General features: G+C 39.3%; 1 protein-coding gene across 2 annotated transcripts in view; it reads right to left on the reverse strand.

The window, feature by feature from the left end:
• LOC131190514 (centromere protein J-like) overlaps positions 1-14,451 on the reverse strand; it is a 28,637-nt gene extending 14,186 nt beyond the window's left edge. The window contains exons 1-9 of one of the 2 annotated variants that reach the window (XM_058167861.1): positions 14,373-14,451; positions 10,311-10,437; positions 8,289-8,445; positions 6,128-6,343; positions 4,351-4,497; positions 2,699-2,848; positions 2,268-2,379; positions 2,000-2,103; positions 1,196-1,324 (exon numbers count right to left, since the gene is read on the reverse strand). In XM_058167861.1, coding sequence (XP_058023844.1) covers positions 1,196-1,324; positions 2,000-2,103; positions 2,268-2,379; positions 2,699-2,848; positions 4,351-4,497; positions 6,128-6,343; positions 8,289-8,445; positions 10,311-10,417 — 1,122 coding nt within the window. In that variant the 5' untranslated portion in view covers positions 10,418-10,437; positions 14,373-14,451. Of the gene's footprint in view, positions 1-1,195; positions 1,325-1,999; positions 2,104-2,267; positions 2,380-2,698; positions 2,849-4,350; positions 4,498-6,127; positions 6,344-8,288; positions 8,449-10,310; positions 10,438-14,372 lie in introns of both variants that reach the window. The other variant, XM_058167853.1, reaches the window with a different exon arrangement.
• Positions 14,452-16,242: the final 1,791 nt, after the last annotated feature.

A 16,242-nucleotide genomic window follows, 5' to 3' on the forward strand; every position in this document is an offset into this window, starting at 1 on the left:
GAACATACAAAAAGAAAACGAAAAGCCTTCAAGGAAAATTAAATATTATCTCTAAACAGATAAGAAAATCAAAGTAATAAATTAGTACTTATCAGCATTTTAAAAGATTGTATGCAAAAACTATAAAGTTTATCCACTTCAGGCAAAAACAATAAGAAATGGACACATCACACCATGTATGTTTATGGAGACTGTAACCATCTGCTCTTCTAGGGCTAATTTACCTACTATTACAGAGTAAAATGGGGACGCGGATGCTCAGTGGCTAAGACACTGAGCTTGTTGATCAAAAGGTTGGCAGTTCAGCGGTTCGAATCCCTAGTGCCATGTAATTGGGTGAGCTCCCGTTACTTGTCCCAGTTTGTGCCAACCTAGCAGTTTGAAAGCACATAAAAATGCAAGTAGAAAAATACGGACCACCTTTGGTGGGAAGGTAACAGTGTTCCGTGCACCTCTGGCGTTTAGTCATGCCAGTCACATGACCATGGAGACGTCTTTGGACAGCGCTGGCTCTTCCACTTTGAAACAGAGATGAGCACTGCCCCCTGGAGTCAGGAATGACTAGTACATATGTGCGAGGGGAACCTTTACCTTTACCTTACAGAGTAAAGTTTTTTTGTACCTGTTGGCCTCCTCTACTCATTGGGTATGGAATTGTCATTGCCAACAAGCATTTATGATGGCAGTGTAAAAAAACAAAAACAGCAGGGAAAATAAAATTAATCTTGAGAAACATTAACCTTGAAGAAAAATTATCTATTTATCCTAGGATTACTTTGTTACTCGCTCCAATTTAGAGAAGACTAAATATAGTAAGATACCACTTTCATACTACTGTGACAGGCAAAATTCTTTCACAAATTGTGAAATCAAATCACTAAATCACAGTTAATAGCAGTTGAATGTAGGGATCAAGTCAATTTTGAACAAAATACCCTAAGCCTGTTGAGCTAGTGGAAATTATACTTTATAGTAGGGCTGATAGTGAAGAAAGAGAACAAGTGGGAAATCCTTTCTTTTTAAACTGATGATAATCACCATGTTGGCCAATGAACAGAGGCAATCCTCCAATAGTAGCCATTCATTAGAGATCCCACAAGATTCCAAATAGATCTTATTATCCCAAGAAAGATGCTGATTTGACAATACAGGCATAAGAAGGACACATAAGAGATGAATCCTTAGGGGCCCAAACCTTTTTTTCAGTCTTCTCAAATGTAGAAAGATTGCCTTCAGGTGTTTTCCTTCCATTTGCAGGGACACTCTTTGGCCTAGAGGCCTTCTTGAACCTCTGAGCCCTTTTATGGCCAAGATCTTCCATCATCTGCAGAGATATTAAGCAATAAATTTGAAATCGCTTGAGGTGATGAGAAAGCCACCTCGATTTGACTTTTGAGGAAAAGAAGCTTCTCCCTTGGTTTTGGAGGCTTTTATTTTAAAGCAGAATTATAGAAACATTATCTGTATTTAAATATAATATTTAATATTTGTATGTAAACCAGTGGTGAAATCTGAACCAGTTTGCTATCAGTTCGCTGGCTGCGCATGTGTGCTGCACACCAAGCGTTCACTGTGCGCATATGTGCAATATATACTAAAAGGAGGCTTGGGAAGGTAAGTAGAATTGGGGGAAATCAGCTGTGGCGTGCGATCTTGAGAACCTTTTTAAAAACTTTTTTAAAGCATTTTTTATTACCGGTTCGGACGAATAGGTAGTAAAAAATGCTTTAAAAAAGTAAAAAAAAAGATTCTGACAATCCCAGCTATGCGGCGTGATCACTGGAACCTTTTTAAAACTTTTTTAAAGCATTTTTTTACTATTTCCCAAACTGGTAGTAAAAAAGAACTTTAAAAGTTCTGACGATCGCACGTCGTTCAGCTGATCGTCAGAACTTTTTTTACATTTTTTTACTACCAGTTTGGTAAACCAGTATTTTTTACTGCCGGTTTGGGCGAACAGGCCCGAACCGGTAGTATTTCATCCCTGATATAAACATACCTGAATTTTCATATCAGTCAAAGATGTGGAGTTTAAAATGTCAGCATTTAGGCTATTTGAAAATGATGCATCTTCTGAAGCACCTGAGGTGGGAGAGCATATGCCTAAAGAAATTCAAATATCAATAGGTTAAAATGGTTAGTGACTTGCACAGTAAAGCACAGATCATTCAGAAGCCATTTTTAAATCAAGACAATCTGTTGCTGTTAGCTAGCAAAAGGAATCTATTCTTCAGTTACTAGATGCCTTCTTTTTACACATATTTTACCTTTTACATACAAAACTGGAGCAGTATTCTTGTCTACGCCCTGGTTAGACTCCGATATGGGTGTGTTTCTTCCATGGTTTTGTTGCTGGTTAGAAGTCAACTGAAGTGAGGCCTACGACAAAGAGGCAACCTTTTAATGAATAAAAATATTTTTGCACATGCCATTACTTGAAATGTCTAGATGTATAAAGAGTTGTCCACTTTCAGTGAAAGCAAGACTGACACCAGGTTTTACTCTGAACTGGTACTTTTCCTAGGAAAAATACAGAAGCTTTATCTAAATTTCTCTCCTGTGCTGGGTTCCTTCCTTCCTTCCTTCCTACCTACCTACCTACCTACCTACCTACCTACCTACGAAGTTTCACATTGCACAGAAATTTGTCAAAGGTAGGTTACTAAAAGAAAAGCTCCATTCAAGGAATCCACATTACTTTCTGAATTTGAAATGGTGTTCGATGGGGTGTCCTCTGACCAGTAGGGGTGAAACTTCTATTATTCAGCATTTTAGATGGGCTCCTTGTTCTTTGTTCTCCTCTTGCAGTTTTCAGTGTCTCAGACCTCAGCAATGCCCTTCTGGCTGCCTAAAAGACATTAGAAGTTTTTACAAGAAGTTACTTTTGTGGTCCCTATTAAAAAAAGATGCAACTAAGAAAGAACAGTGATGACCATATATTTATATTGTGTTTTTAGAGTTCAGTACCCTTAATCATACACTATAAGCTTTACAACTGGTGAAGTAAACATTCTACCTTATGCCATCCAAGTATCCTGGGACTACAATTTCTAAAACTACAGCCAGAGTGGCCTTTGTGAATTACAGCCCCAACCATATTAAAGTTGGTTGGACCAGCGGTAAAATCTGAACTGGTTTACTACTGGTTTGCTGCCTGTGAGGTGCGTGCACACAGTCCACACCAAAAGGAGGTATGCGGTAAGTAGAACAGCATGCGGGGGGGGGGGTGATCAGCTGTGCCGCACAACCTTTTTTTTACTTTTAAAAGTAAAGCTCAGCTATGATCATCAGAGGCTTTTTTTAACATTTTAAAAGCATTTTTTTTACAACCTCGAAGAATTTGTAGAAAAAATGCTTTCAAAAGAAAAAAAAAAGCCTCTGATGATCAGGCAGCTGGGATCGTCAGAGCCTTTTAAAAGCATTTAAAAGCCAAAGAGGTTATAGAAAAAATACTTCTAAAAGTGAAAAAAAAAGGCTATGACGATCTCATGGCTCAGCTGGGCATTGGGGGAGGGGCAGGAATTTTTGCTACCAGTTCTTCGAACCACCCACCACCATCGCTACCAGATCGGGCAATCTGGTCCGAACTGGGAGCATTTCACCCCTGGGTTGGACCAAAGCTAAGAGGGAAACATATAGCCAAGGATACTTACTGAGGTCATCGAAGCAGCAGATTCAAATTAGGATCTTGTTACATCTAGCTTAGTATATTAACTCTTGAACTCGGGGTATTTGTGAGACCGCCTTCTGCCACCGATTGCCTCCCAACAACCTGTGCGCTCCCACAGAGCGGGCCTCCTCAGGGTGCCATCGACCAAACAATGTAGGTTGGCAGCCCCCAGGGAGAGGGCCTTCTCTGTGGCGGCACCAGCCCTATGGAACCAGCTACCTCCAGGGTTACGCCAACTCCCCGACCTCCGGGCCTTCAAACGTGAACTGAAGACTTTATTATTTCACCAAGCAGGACTAGCCTAAGACGTATTTTAGCGAAATTTTAATGGGTTTTAATCGGTCTTTGACCGTTTTAGTGATTCGGCCACTAAATATTTGTTTTTAATTGTTTTTAAATAGTGTTATTTATTATATTTATATTATATTGGTGTGTGTATTTTAATATTGGCTGTACACCGCCCTGAGTCCTTTGGGAGATGGTGCGGTATAGAAATGTAATTATAAATAAAATAAATAAATAAACCATATTAACTTTCATTTCATAAGGGAATTTGAGCCTCAACCTCCATAGTGCAGCTACAGTACTATGCAAATCGTGCTTGTTCTTTATATGATGAAAGCATTTTTTCTTTCTTTCTTTCTTTCCTTTTTGTCCATCTTCATGATTACATGACTTACCTGGGCATTCCTCTCACTATGAGCCAAATCATCAAATGATATTTTCCTTCTCACATGGACATCAATGAGACTCTTGTGGTTATCTTGCAACAGTCTCTCTTCTACAGACTCTTGGGAGGATGTCCCTCTCAAGATAGCAGCAGAAAGCTGGGAAGGAAGTAATAATAACAATAAATTAACAATAAAAAAATGGTATAAGTCAGGAGTGAAATCCAATTTTTTTCCCTACCGGTTCTGTGGGTGTGGCTTGGTGGGCAGTGCAGGGGAAGGATATTGCAAAATCTCCATTCACACCCTACTCCAAGGGAAGGATATTGCAAAATCTCCATTCCTACCCGACTTTGGGGCCAGCCAGAGGTGGTATTTGCCGGTTCTCCGAACTACTCAAAATTTCTGCTACCGGTTCTCCAGAACCTGTTAGAACCTGCTGGATTTCACCACTGGTTTAAGTGAGTGAAATACAGCCAGTAGTGAGTCTCAATACACCTGAATTTGAAAAAAATCAAACAAAACGAAGGTCACCCTTGGCGGACCACTGTGGAAAAGTCAACTCCTTGATGAGAAAAGAAAAGGCCAACTTCCAGGATATATCTTGTCCTTGCACACTAATGAAAAAAATAAATAAATCCCAGCTTGTTACGTGCTCCAATACCACTAATACCTCCCTAAGAATTGATATGCTGGTTAGATGAATTGCAAGATTTCATTATGAGGAGTTCTGAAGCTGGCCTAAACAGCATTATATTAGAGAATAATCTGTTACCAATGGAATATTTTGCAAGACCCCGGGTCTGAACACACTCAAAACTCTAGAAATGGTGGTAGACTTTAGGAGAAACCCTTCCATACTTCCACCTCTCACAATACTTGACAACACAGTATCAACAGTAGAAACCTTCAAATTTCTAAGTTCTATCATATCACAAGATCTAAAATGGACAGTTAACATCAAAAACATCATCAAAAAAGGACAACAAAGACTGTTCTTTCTGCGCCAACTCAGAAAGCTCAAACTGCCCAAGGAGCTACTGATCTAGTTCTACAGAAGAATTATTGAGTCTGTCATCTGCACCTCTATAACTGTCTGGTTCGGTTCTGCAACCCAACAAGAAAGACACAGACTTCAGAGAATAATTAGAACTGCAGAAAAAATAATTGCTACCAACCTGCCTTCCACTGAAGACCTGTATACTGCACAAATCAAGAAGAGGGCTGTGAAAATATTTACAGATCCCTCACATCCTGGACATAAACTGTTTCAACTCCTACCATCAAAATGACGCTATAGAGCATTGCACACCAGAACAACAAGACACAAGAACAGTTTTTCCCCGAAGGCCGTCATTCTGCTAAACAAATAATTCCCTCAACAATATCAAACTATTTACTAAATCTACACTACTATTAATCTTCTCATCGTTTTCATCACCAATCTCTTTCCACTTATGACTGTATGACCATAACTTTTTGTTGCTATCACTAAGAATTAAATTGAAACCTATTATCATCATTTGTGTTGTAAATGTTGTATCTTTGATGAAGGTATTTTTTTTCTTTCTTTTTTTTTTCTTTTCTTTTATGTACACTGAGAGCATATGCACCAAAACAAATTCCTTGTGTGTCCAATCACACTTGGCCAATAAATTCTATTCTATTCTATTCTATTCTATTCTATTCTATTCTATTCTATTCTATTCTATTCTATTCTTTACTCTGAAGAAAGCATGGGAAAGGAAGCCAAGGCATTAAACTCAAATAAAAGTCTTGCTTATAGTACCGGCGTTTCTGATCTTCTGTTAATAATATCCAGTGCTCCATGTTTTCTCTGGGTTTCCATCTTCTGATGCTCAGACATTCCAAGCTCATCCTGGAGATCCAGGTTCTGTTTGGTCAGTGCTTCCACTTGACTCCTTAGCCTGCTGTGGGCAGCTTGCCAGTGGATCTTGTTTCTCCTGAACTCCTCCTGTAGGCCCGCAATTTGCTTCTTCAACATCTGTTATTAGAAAGCGGATATTGTTTTCAAGGAGAAAAAAAGACACTGACCCGTTTCTGATGGAAGACTAAGTATTTACATTAGATCTTAGTCTTTATCCATATCAGATGGGAAATTATGGAGGATGGGCATACCAGGAAGATGTCAAGCTGAGAGAGATTAGGCAGGCATCTAAGGATATTCTTGAACCACCACCCCATCCACCAGGTCAAATAATGCAAAAAGAGCGGAGTAACAACACAACGAGAGAAAAATGGGAACTGAGATCTTGCCGATTTGTAATTATTGGAATAGATTATGTGCCAAAAGTCAGTGTCAACTCTTGGAAACTATATAGGTAAAGACTTCTCCAAGATGACCTGTTCCTAACCTGGACCTTCAAGTCTTCTAGTGATAATTATTGCAATAAGGCTAATGAATCCCAACCTTTTATCTATCAGATGAATTGGAATATAAATTCTATCATCTGACCTAATCAGCAGGGACACATATTATTTATTTTTATTTTTATTTATTTATTTTGTCACAACAGTATATATAAGCATAAGCATGAAAATAACTATATAACATATAAGCATATATATAAGCATAAGTATGTAATAACTATATTAATTGGATATAATAAAAGGAAAAAATAGGACAGGAACGGTAGGCACGTTTGTGCTCTTATGCATGCCCCTTACAGACCTCTTAGGAATGGGGTGAGGTCAATAGACATTTTTTGGTTAAAGCTTTGGGGATTCTGAGAAGAGACCACAGAGTCAGATAGTGTGTTTCAAGCATTAATAACTCTATTACAGAAGTCATATTTTCTGCAATCAAGACTGAAGCGATTAAGTTTAGATTAAGTTTAAATCTATTGTTTGCTCTTGTATTGTTGTGATTGAAGCTGAAGTAGTCTTCAACAGGAAGGATTTAATTTGATTAAGGATGATGCTAACTGGAATGATGGAAAGCTGGAATCAATTAAACATTAACTTTACCCCAAGATCTGGCAAGGAAATTCTTCTGAAAATGCAATGTGATTTCCCTACCAAACATAGAACAGCAAGAGGAAAAATTCTAATAAATAGATCTTTTTGAAGGTTACTTGGCTGCTCCTCATTACCTTCTCCCTTTGATCACTGCATGTGTACATATAAAGAACTATAAAACACCAGATAACAGAGAAATCAACACTAAGCAATATCCTGATGAAATTCCTCCTAACCTCTAAGGAGCATACGTAGCAACACACATGCAGTACACAAAATTGTAACAGATTTTGGATATACATCTTGACATTCACAAGATTTTGGAAGAAACAGTCTCATGAAATCTGGAAGGAACTTCTTCCAAAATCTCAGAAGATATGACGATGGTTTCAGTCCTTATTTTTTGACACTTGTAAAGCTCTCCTATCAGACAGTACGGGCCTATAAGCCAAGCAGACAAGATTAACTGATTTAGTAATATCATCATTCAGTTCTATGATTTGCCAGTCCAATAAGACATCTGATTTTAGATATTCTTTAGCAGTTGTTTTACTATTGGAAGCTAGGTATGCAACCATATTGTTCACATTTCATTCACAGATTATGCCATTTCAATTCTAGTTGGAGATAATAATGGCTACCTTAAAAAAAGGTTTAGGTAGAATAGTGAAAATAGGAAGCAGGGAAGGTCTCTTTAAAAACATTCTCCATACACACATAGGTAAGCACATTTCAAGGAGTTTTCTAGTGGTAATAGCATCCAGAATTTTGCATAATAGTTTTATTTAAAAAAATAAATAAAGCCACTTGCTTTGGGGGGTCATATTTTCCACTCAAGTCATTTTGCTTTTCTCCTTTAAACCAAACTGCCATCAAATCAAGAAAATTCCCCAATCATCTGTTCTATATTCTCATTTGAAAAAGTGAACTGAGAGTTCCAGTATAGTTAAAACCAAAAAGATACCACCTACTCTTATTTGTTCAGACTCTTCCTCTTTTTTAATAGCTGGCACAGGCGCCTGACATTCTGGTTTTTCTCTGTCAACGTTCAAAGTTACTTGACTCTTACATTCATCCAGGAGATGTGATGACTGAGCCTGGACAGCATCATATTGGTTGATTTGTCTTCTGCTGGGGGAAAAACACACACTCTAACTATACGAATAGGAATATCATATGATCAGGAAGACAAGCATTCACCAGTGGCTCCCCCACCGCCATTTAATTGTGTATGGCTGGAATTTGAACAAACAGGGTCAGCAATATTTTATCATCCTTGTAAAATAAAACGCAAGGGGAAAAAAAGATATAAGGGCAAATGCCAGAAAGCTATCAGATCCCCTTTGTTTTTTTAAAAAAAAGTTTCAAGAAGAACATTTAAATGTCCAGTCACCATCCACTGATATTGTAATCAGGTATACACAGAAAGACGGATAAAGCTCAGACAAATCGACCATCAACATTCACATATAGATAAACAACATCTACACACGATCATTTACAAAATACATCTGCAAAAGATACCACTAAAAGCCAAAAAGGAAACAAATAGAACCAAACACCTCCTTGCTAGCAATCAATATCCAGTAAGCAGAGAATAACAGTAGATTAACACTAAACCAACAATCAAGAAGTAAATCATACCCAATCAAGATACTACCAAGTCAGACAAACAAGCTAACAGTAAACAACAGCCTAATCAAGGAACCAACAAGATCACTCCCACCCACATTGACAGGGCAAGCCATTAGTATATAAAATGAGAACCAGCCTCACTCCCTTTTGGCACTGATGATATTATCTAGTTTATTACCTAAATGTTATGTAATGGAAACAACCAAACTCAGGACTCATAGTTCCTTGATCTATAAATATTCTCTTCCATCAGAGACAAAGCTGCATATCAACAATACAAACAATAATTTGGACATTCATGCTTGCCTTGAAATTTAATTTGGCCTTGATTCACAATTCAGATAAATTTGGGGACTGGCATATCACAAAAGCAATGTATGAAATCAATAAATCCAATCTTTGTTCACCCAGCACCACCTATGCTGCCACAAGGAAAAGGGGCCAACTTATTTACCAAAGCACCTGTTAGGCAGGACAAGAAACAATGGATGGCAGCTAACCAAGGACAGAAGCAACCTAAAACTAAGGAGAAAACTCCTAACAGCAAGAACAATTAACCAGTGGAAGAAATTGTCTTTGGAAGAAGTGTGTGCCTCATCATTAAAGGCTTTTAAGAGACTGGTCAGCCATTTATCAGAAATAGTATAGGTCTCTTGCAAGAGCAGGGAGTTGAACTAGATGAGCTCCAAAATCCCTTCCAACTCTGTTAACTGTTATTTTTATGCACACAGGAAATGGCTTGGTTTGTGGGATCTAAATAAGGATCTCATCTACTGCTTTCAGATCTTTTCTTGGAGATACCAAAAAGTGAATCAGGGACAGTCTAAGTACCAAGACTGTTTTCTGTCTCTGAATTACAGAGCCCGCTGGATAGCTAGATCTCTATATGGTGGATTGTAAATGCTCAGTTCACATATCTAAACAATAATTCTGAAATGACTCCATATTTGCAGTTGTCAGTCAGTTCTAACCCATCATTCTAGATTTGTTGACTTTCAGGAAATTATTGAAGAACAATTTCACTAGGCCTCAAATTGCATTCTTGTGATACAGGAGGAGAAATACAATCCAGCAATTTCTTCTAATTTTTGTTTAATGTTAAATATCTTTATCTCTCTCTACTCCGATAAGTAAATCATAAGGACATGTACTCAGATTTCACATACTTGATCGCACATTAAACTCTTCTATTATTCTCAGCATACACCTACTATTTTCAGCCCTTGCCATCTGAGTCATTTGCTTAACAACAAACATACATGCATAGGCATACATACAAATATACATAGATGGACAGAGACAGAGAAAGAGAAAGCATTTATATGTCTATCCAAAATAAATCTTCCTAATTTCCTTACCTGAGAAAATCCATTGCTTTTGCTTGCTCGTCTTTCATTTGAGCTAACAGAGAAGTTTCTCTGTGGCTGACAGGATCCTCCCATTTGTGTTCTTCTGGCTGGGCCATCTGCCTCTTTTGAGCTTGCTCTAGAAAGAAATTCTTGTGATTATATTGCTATGTATTAACAAGATAGTCAAGTAAGGTAATGGAAGTATCATGAAACCAGGGATGAAATGCCCCTGGTTCGGACCGGATCGCGTGATCCGGTAGCGATGGTGGCGGGTGGTTCGGAAAACCAGTAGCAAAAATCCCTGCCCGCCCCCCCACCCATGCCCAACTGAGCTGCACGATCATCAGGTTTGTTTTTTTTAAAAAAGTTTTTAAAAAAAGCCTCTGATGATCACGCCGCTCAGCTGGGATCGTCAGAGCCTTTTAAAAGCATTTTTTCTACAACCTCTTCGGCTGAAGAGGTTGTAAAAAATGCTTTTAAAAGTTCTGACAATCAGACAACTCAGCTGGGATCGTCAGAACCTTTTAAAAGCATTTTTTACAACCTCTTTGGCCAAAGAGGTTGCAGAAAAAATGCTTTTAAAAGTTAAAAAAAAAGTTGGCCACGTCCACCCAGTCACATTAACCCCCCCCACCAAGCCACGCCCACAGAACCAGTAATAATAAATTCTACATTTCACCACTGCATGAAACCCTTTTCATTCCCCATGCTGGCTGGGCAATTCTGGAAGTTGAAGCCCACACCTGTTGAAGTTGAGAACTTGAAAAACAAGGGATCAGAATGACCCAAAGATATTACATTGGGGGGGTGAGAAACTTTGAAATTCTGGTTCAGTACATATAACATATTAAGCCCACGTGCAATTTATGGTTTCAATTGGCATCGGGGTGTAAATAAAGCTCTCTGGACTCCAAAACAAACTTCTCAAGTGGAGCCCATTAGTCATCAGTTAGAGAGCAGGAGATTGCATTCCAGAAAGAAGAACTGAAGTTGTATTCGTGGCGTGCAGACACAAGCCACCCTGGCAGGCTTGGGCACTTTCAGCGGTACTGGCAAGTTGTATCAGTATTAAGACTATCAGAAGGCGGGGGGGGGGGGGGTTGCCAATTAGATTTCTGTATCTCTTTACCGCCATCTAGTGTTCACCTTAGTCACAGAACCGTGCCATAGAATCTCATCAAATTCCATCATGATTTAACAACCCTGAGCAAGAAATTGTCAAACTCACACAATCAAAGTCTTTCAGGGAATTTCAGAAAAGGTTTCAACAAACACAGTGGATGTTTACAACATTATACATGTTAATTGGTAAGATACTTGTAATTGGTATCATATGTAACCTGCATCTGCATAATCAATTTATCTTCCTTTCAATTTCCCACCCTGCCACAAGATTGCAGTTCAATGAAGTCACTCAATTTTGAATTAACTTTCAGAGGAATTATAATCTAAATGTTATTTTGATGGTTCTTCTTATCACAGCTTTATTAAAACTATTGAAGGGAACATGTTGACTTAACCTTAATCCTCCAGTTCATTCAGTGGATCTGTATCCATAACAGTATAGGTGAGGAGTACCAAGCTCAGCAAAAATCAACAAAAATATTCAGTGCTTAAGCTCTGAAAAATTTAATCCCTTTTATTATTAAGGTTATATGCTTAGACAGAAGGACTGCCTCTCTGAGATCCTCCCCTCACTACATAGTGGGGAGAAAGGAGGATGGAAGCAATTTTATTTTTTTTTAGGAAACAATTAAAAAGGGGAGCCTTCTGTTATCAGGCTTACAAAGCAAAACAAAGACAAAGAGCCAAGAGACTTCTCTTTTTATCTCTCCTCTTGTCCTCAGTGGTTAATAGAATAAAAGGTACAAAGGATTAGTGCTTCCAGAGCTGCATCTCTAACAATTATAAAGCATCCATAACAAATCCCTAATCCTGTGACACGATATAATGAAGCACATTAAAACTGCATTACTCTGGAAGCTCTAAGCCTGTGATGGTGAACCTAAGGCAGATATCAGTGGGACATGTGAGCTCAGCTCCGGCGCGTGCTGATTTTCGCGCCTTCTGGGCCCACCAGAAGTAGAAAAACAGTCTGTTTCTTGAGGCAAGAAACAGACTGTTTTTCTACTTCTGGTGGGCCCAGAAGGCCCGAAAATCAGCACGCACCAGAGCTGAGCTCACATGCCCCACTGATATCTGCCATAGGTTCACCATCACAGGAGGGTCTCTGCCTCTGGAGGGTCTCATGGGGTGGTGGGGAAGGCCCATTTTTTGCTGGCCACAGCCTCCAGAGCCTCTCTAGAGAGAAAAATGGGCCTACCGGGCCAATCATGTGCCAGGAGCAGGGGGAGCGGGGGGGGTGTCGCACACACATGCACAGGGGTGGGGTGCATAGAATTATGGGTGTAGGCACGTGCACTCAAGACCCCCCCTGCCCTCCTTCCTGGCACGCGATGACAAAAAGGTTAGATATCACTGCTCTGAGCAGATGGAATTCACCTCTTTCATCTCTGGACTGGCAAAATCTGTTCTCAACCTGTATAACTGCTGAAGACCACTATAGAGTTTTCCTACTCGAAATCAATAGAGTCATCAAACTATACGTACCACAAACTATCGCCAAGATCAGGAAAAGCAAACTACCCATATCAATAAAAAAGCTTCAATTTTTTAATTGGGTTTTATTGTATTGTACTGTATTGTAAATATTATTATTATTATTATTATTATTATTATTATTATTATTATTATTATTATTATTATTATTATTATTATTATTCTAAAAAAAATCTGGTATATTTTTTTTTTAAGTCCTCCCTTGTATAATCCCTTTTATGCACTTGATGAAAATCAGAATATATTTTCATCACTGCTTTAAGGATCATCAGGAAGGCAATTCAGCTACTAGACTCAACTGAGCTGGTGCATTCACTGGGCCAAGTTACAGGCTGCATCTCCAAAAGGTCTAGCTTTTAATTACGCTCTGCCTTCTATAAAGAAGATAAGAATAATGCACGAGAAAAAGGTAACAGCAAGGAGAACCTCCTTGGTAACATCCAATCAGAAGGCCCAGATGATCTCCAACTTTATCTTCTAATTCAGGGTAGAGTCGGGTGACTGGATGGAGCTGAGCGTTTACTGGCTGGGTGCCCTTTCTGACCACATGGAGTTTGCAGCAGACATTTTTTTTCTTTGCGCCCCGGGAGAGAAACATCTGCCGCTACCTAGAATTGAACTCTCAACCTTCCAAATGGGAGGCGATTAGCTTCACCGCTAATCTTCTACAATTTATCTTCTACAATGAACTCTGAACATGTACTGAAACCTCTTATTCAAGGAGGCAATACGTGGCTAATTAAGTTGATCTAATGTACTGATTTATTGGAAAGCTTGTGAATGCCTTATTATTGATTTTTCTTTCTTTCCTTTTATACCTAATAAACTCCTTTTTTTTAAGCCAAGAGATTTGGCTTCATCTCTTCATTCAAAGAGATTGAACACTGGAATTTTCCATTAAAACCTTTGTCACATGCAAGACTGAACAGGCGCATAGCTACCCCATTGGGAATCTGGGACTGACCTTAGATCTTCTAAGTTCTGTCCTCTGCCCTCTTGTCCTTTGGGATGAGAAAATTCAAAATTCATCTGCCCACCCCTAGTTTTCCTAAAGCTAAGCTGAAGGTAAATGTTGAGAAAAAGGCCAAGAATTTCCCAGCCTCACAGATTAGAGGAGGCGATGTTAGAAAGCTCGGCCTGAATGGCGGCAACCTAGTTCAAGAAAACCTTCTACCAACATTAAACCTCAGTATAAAGCAGTGTGTCTCAACTTCAACAACTTTGTCCTGTGCGGACTTCAGCTCCCAGAATTCCCCAGCCAGCCTCCTATAGGATGACTGCATTGTAGAGCAGGGGTCTCCAACCTTGGTCCCTTTAAGACTTGTGGACTTCAGCTCCCAGTGTTTCTCAGCCAGCTTTGCTGGCTGAGGGACTCTGGGAGTTGAAGTCCACAAGTCTTAAAGGGACCAAGGTTGGAGACCTTTGTTGTAGAGCATATATTTTTCAAATTACCTTCCGTGCCTTTCCTATGTTCTGGATTTGCTTTGCTCTTGAGAACAGGGAAGAGGTGAGTCACAATATCATTTCTCAGAGAAGGAGCCTGCCAATTTAGTTCGCCGCCATAACTGCTTGCCATACTCTTGATCAGTATTTCAGGCTCTCGTTGATCTCTTGTGGCTTCCTGGGGATGAAAAGGGGATGCCATATGGGAAGAGAAAGGCTTTTCATATTTCAAGCAGCCATCTCTGAGACTCGATTCACTGCTGCTGCTGCTGCTGCTTGTGATCTGTGGGGTTTTCTTTTGGCGCGTGAGCTCCTGAGCACTGAGTTTCTTCGGAAACCATTTTCCACAGCTTCTTAAGACATAATCCTCAGTTTCACTGGGCTCATCTGTGGCATAATCGGCATCAGAGAGTTCCCCATCCTTGCCTCTGCTGGATGCTCTACGGAGCCCACATCTTGTGAGATAGGGAGGACAAGGCGAATTGTTGTCAGTAGGTACACAGATTGAATCACTCGAAGAGGATTTCCCATTCCATCTCTTTCCAGTGTTTGCATTGTTGCGGCACTTCATTTGTGATTTAGCAGGTGCCGTCTCTTGATTTTTCTCTGGTTTAATTGTAACATTTATGATTTGATCGTTGATTTTCTTAAACCCAGGGTTCCTTCCTAATTGGGTATCTGAACATTCATCTGCTTCAACATTACATTTAGTTTTGCACTGCCCAAACCTTTGTGTACATTGAATAATCTTGGATTTGGAACTATGGTCCTCTGGATTAGGCTGTTTCCATTCTAGGTTCTGAAAGTCAGAAACATCTAGTGACGGATTCCTTGACTTGACCGTTACCTGTGATACATCACCATCTAAATCTTCCATAAGCCATATTGGAATCTTAGAAATGGTGGATCCACTGTAAAATATACCAGAACGTTCTTTGGAACCAGAAGAAGAAGAGTCATTTTTTTCATCCACTTGTACCTTAACTTCACTTAGTTGTTCATGCCACTCCTGTGAACATTTGGACCAATTAAATGGTAGTTCGGATTCTTTTTCATTTACCATCTCTTCAGCATCATAATCAAAGTTATTTTCTTTTCTGCTCTCTGACCTTGGTTCATATTTATAGGGCTGACATTTTACAACACCATTGGAAATAAAACAATTTGTACTTTTATCATCCTGGAACATAACCTTCCTTTCTAATTGCAAGCATTTTCCCAGTTGTCTTCCTGTTTTCCACTGATCAGGAGATAAGAGATTATGCTGATCAAAACTGATTCTTCTGAGCAGATTGGTAGGGCTTTCTCTATTTTTTTCACACTTCCCAATGCCTTCTAGATATGAGTCTGGATCCATCATCTCTGCCTCACTGGAATCCTGCAAGTAATATGGCAATATAAATAATGTAATGACAGATAAGCCAACATTTTAGCCCATATTAATCAGTGGTGGGTTTCAATTTTTTTTACTACGAGTTCTGTGGGTGTGGGCATGGCATGGCTTGGTGGACGTGGCTTGGTGGACGTGGCAGGGGAAGGATACTATAAAATTTCCATTCCCTCCCCAATCCAGGGGAAGGTTACTGCAAAATCCCCATTTCCTCCCGATCAGCTGGGACTTAGGCAGAGAATAGATGGGGGCAGGGCCAGTCAGAATTTTTACTACTGGTTTTCCAAACTACTCAAAATTTCTGCTACCGGTTCTCCAGAACTGGTCAGAAACTGCTGAAACCCACCTCTGGTACTAATCATTATTAAAGCATGCACTCTTACAGAGAGAAAATCTGATTCCAGAATAAACAGCTTATCTCCTTTTCATTTATTTATTTATATTTTGCATCCAAAACTTTACACCTAGACATAGGTTGCTACTTAATGC

The sequence above is a fragment of the Ahaetulla prasina genome, chromosome 1, assembly GCF_028640845.1.
Source record: "Ahaetulla prasina isolate Xishuangbanna chromosome 1, ASM2864084v1, whole genome shotgun sequence".
Lineage (NCBI taxonomy): Eukaryota > Metazoa > Chordata > Lepidosauria > Squamata > Colubridae > Ahaetulla > Ahaetulla prasina.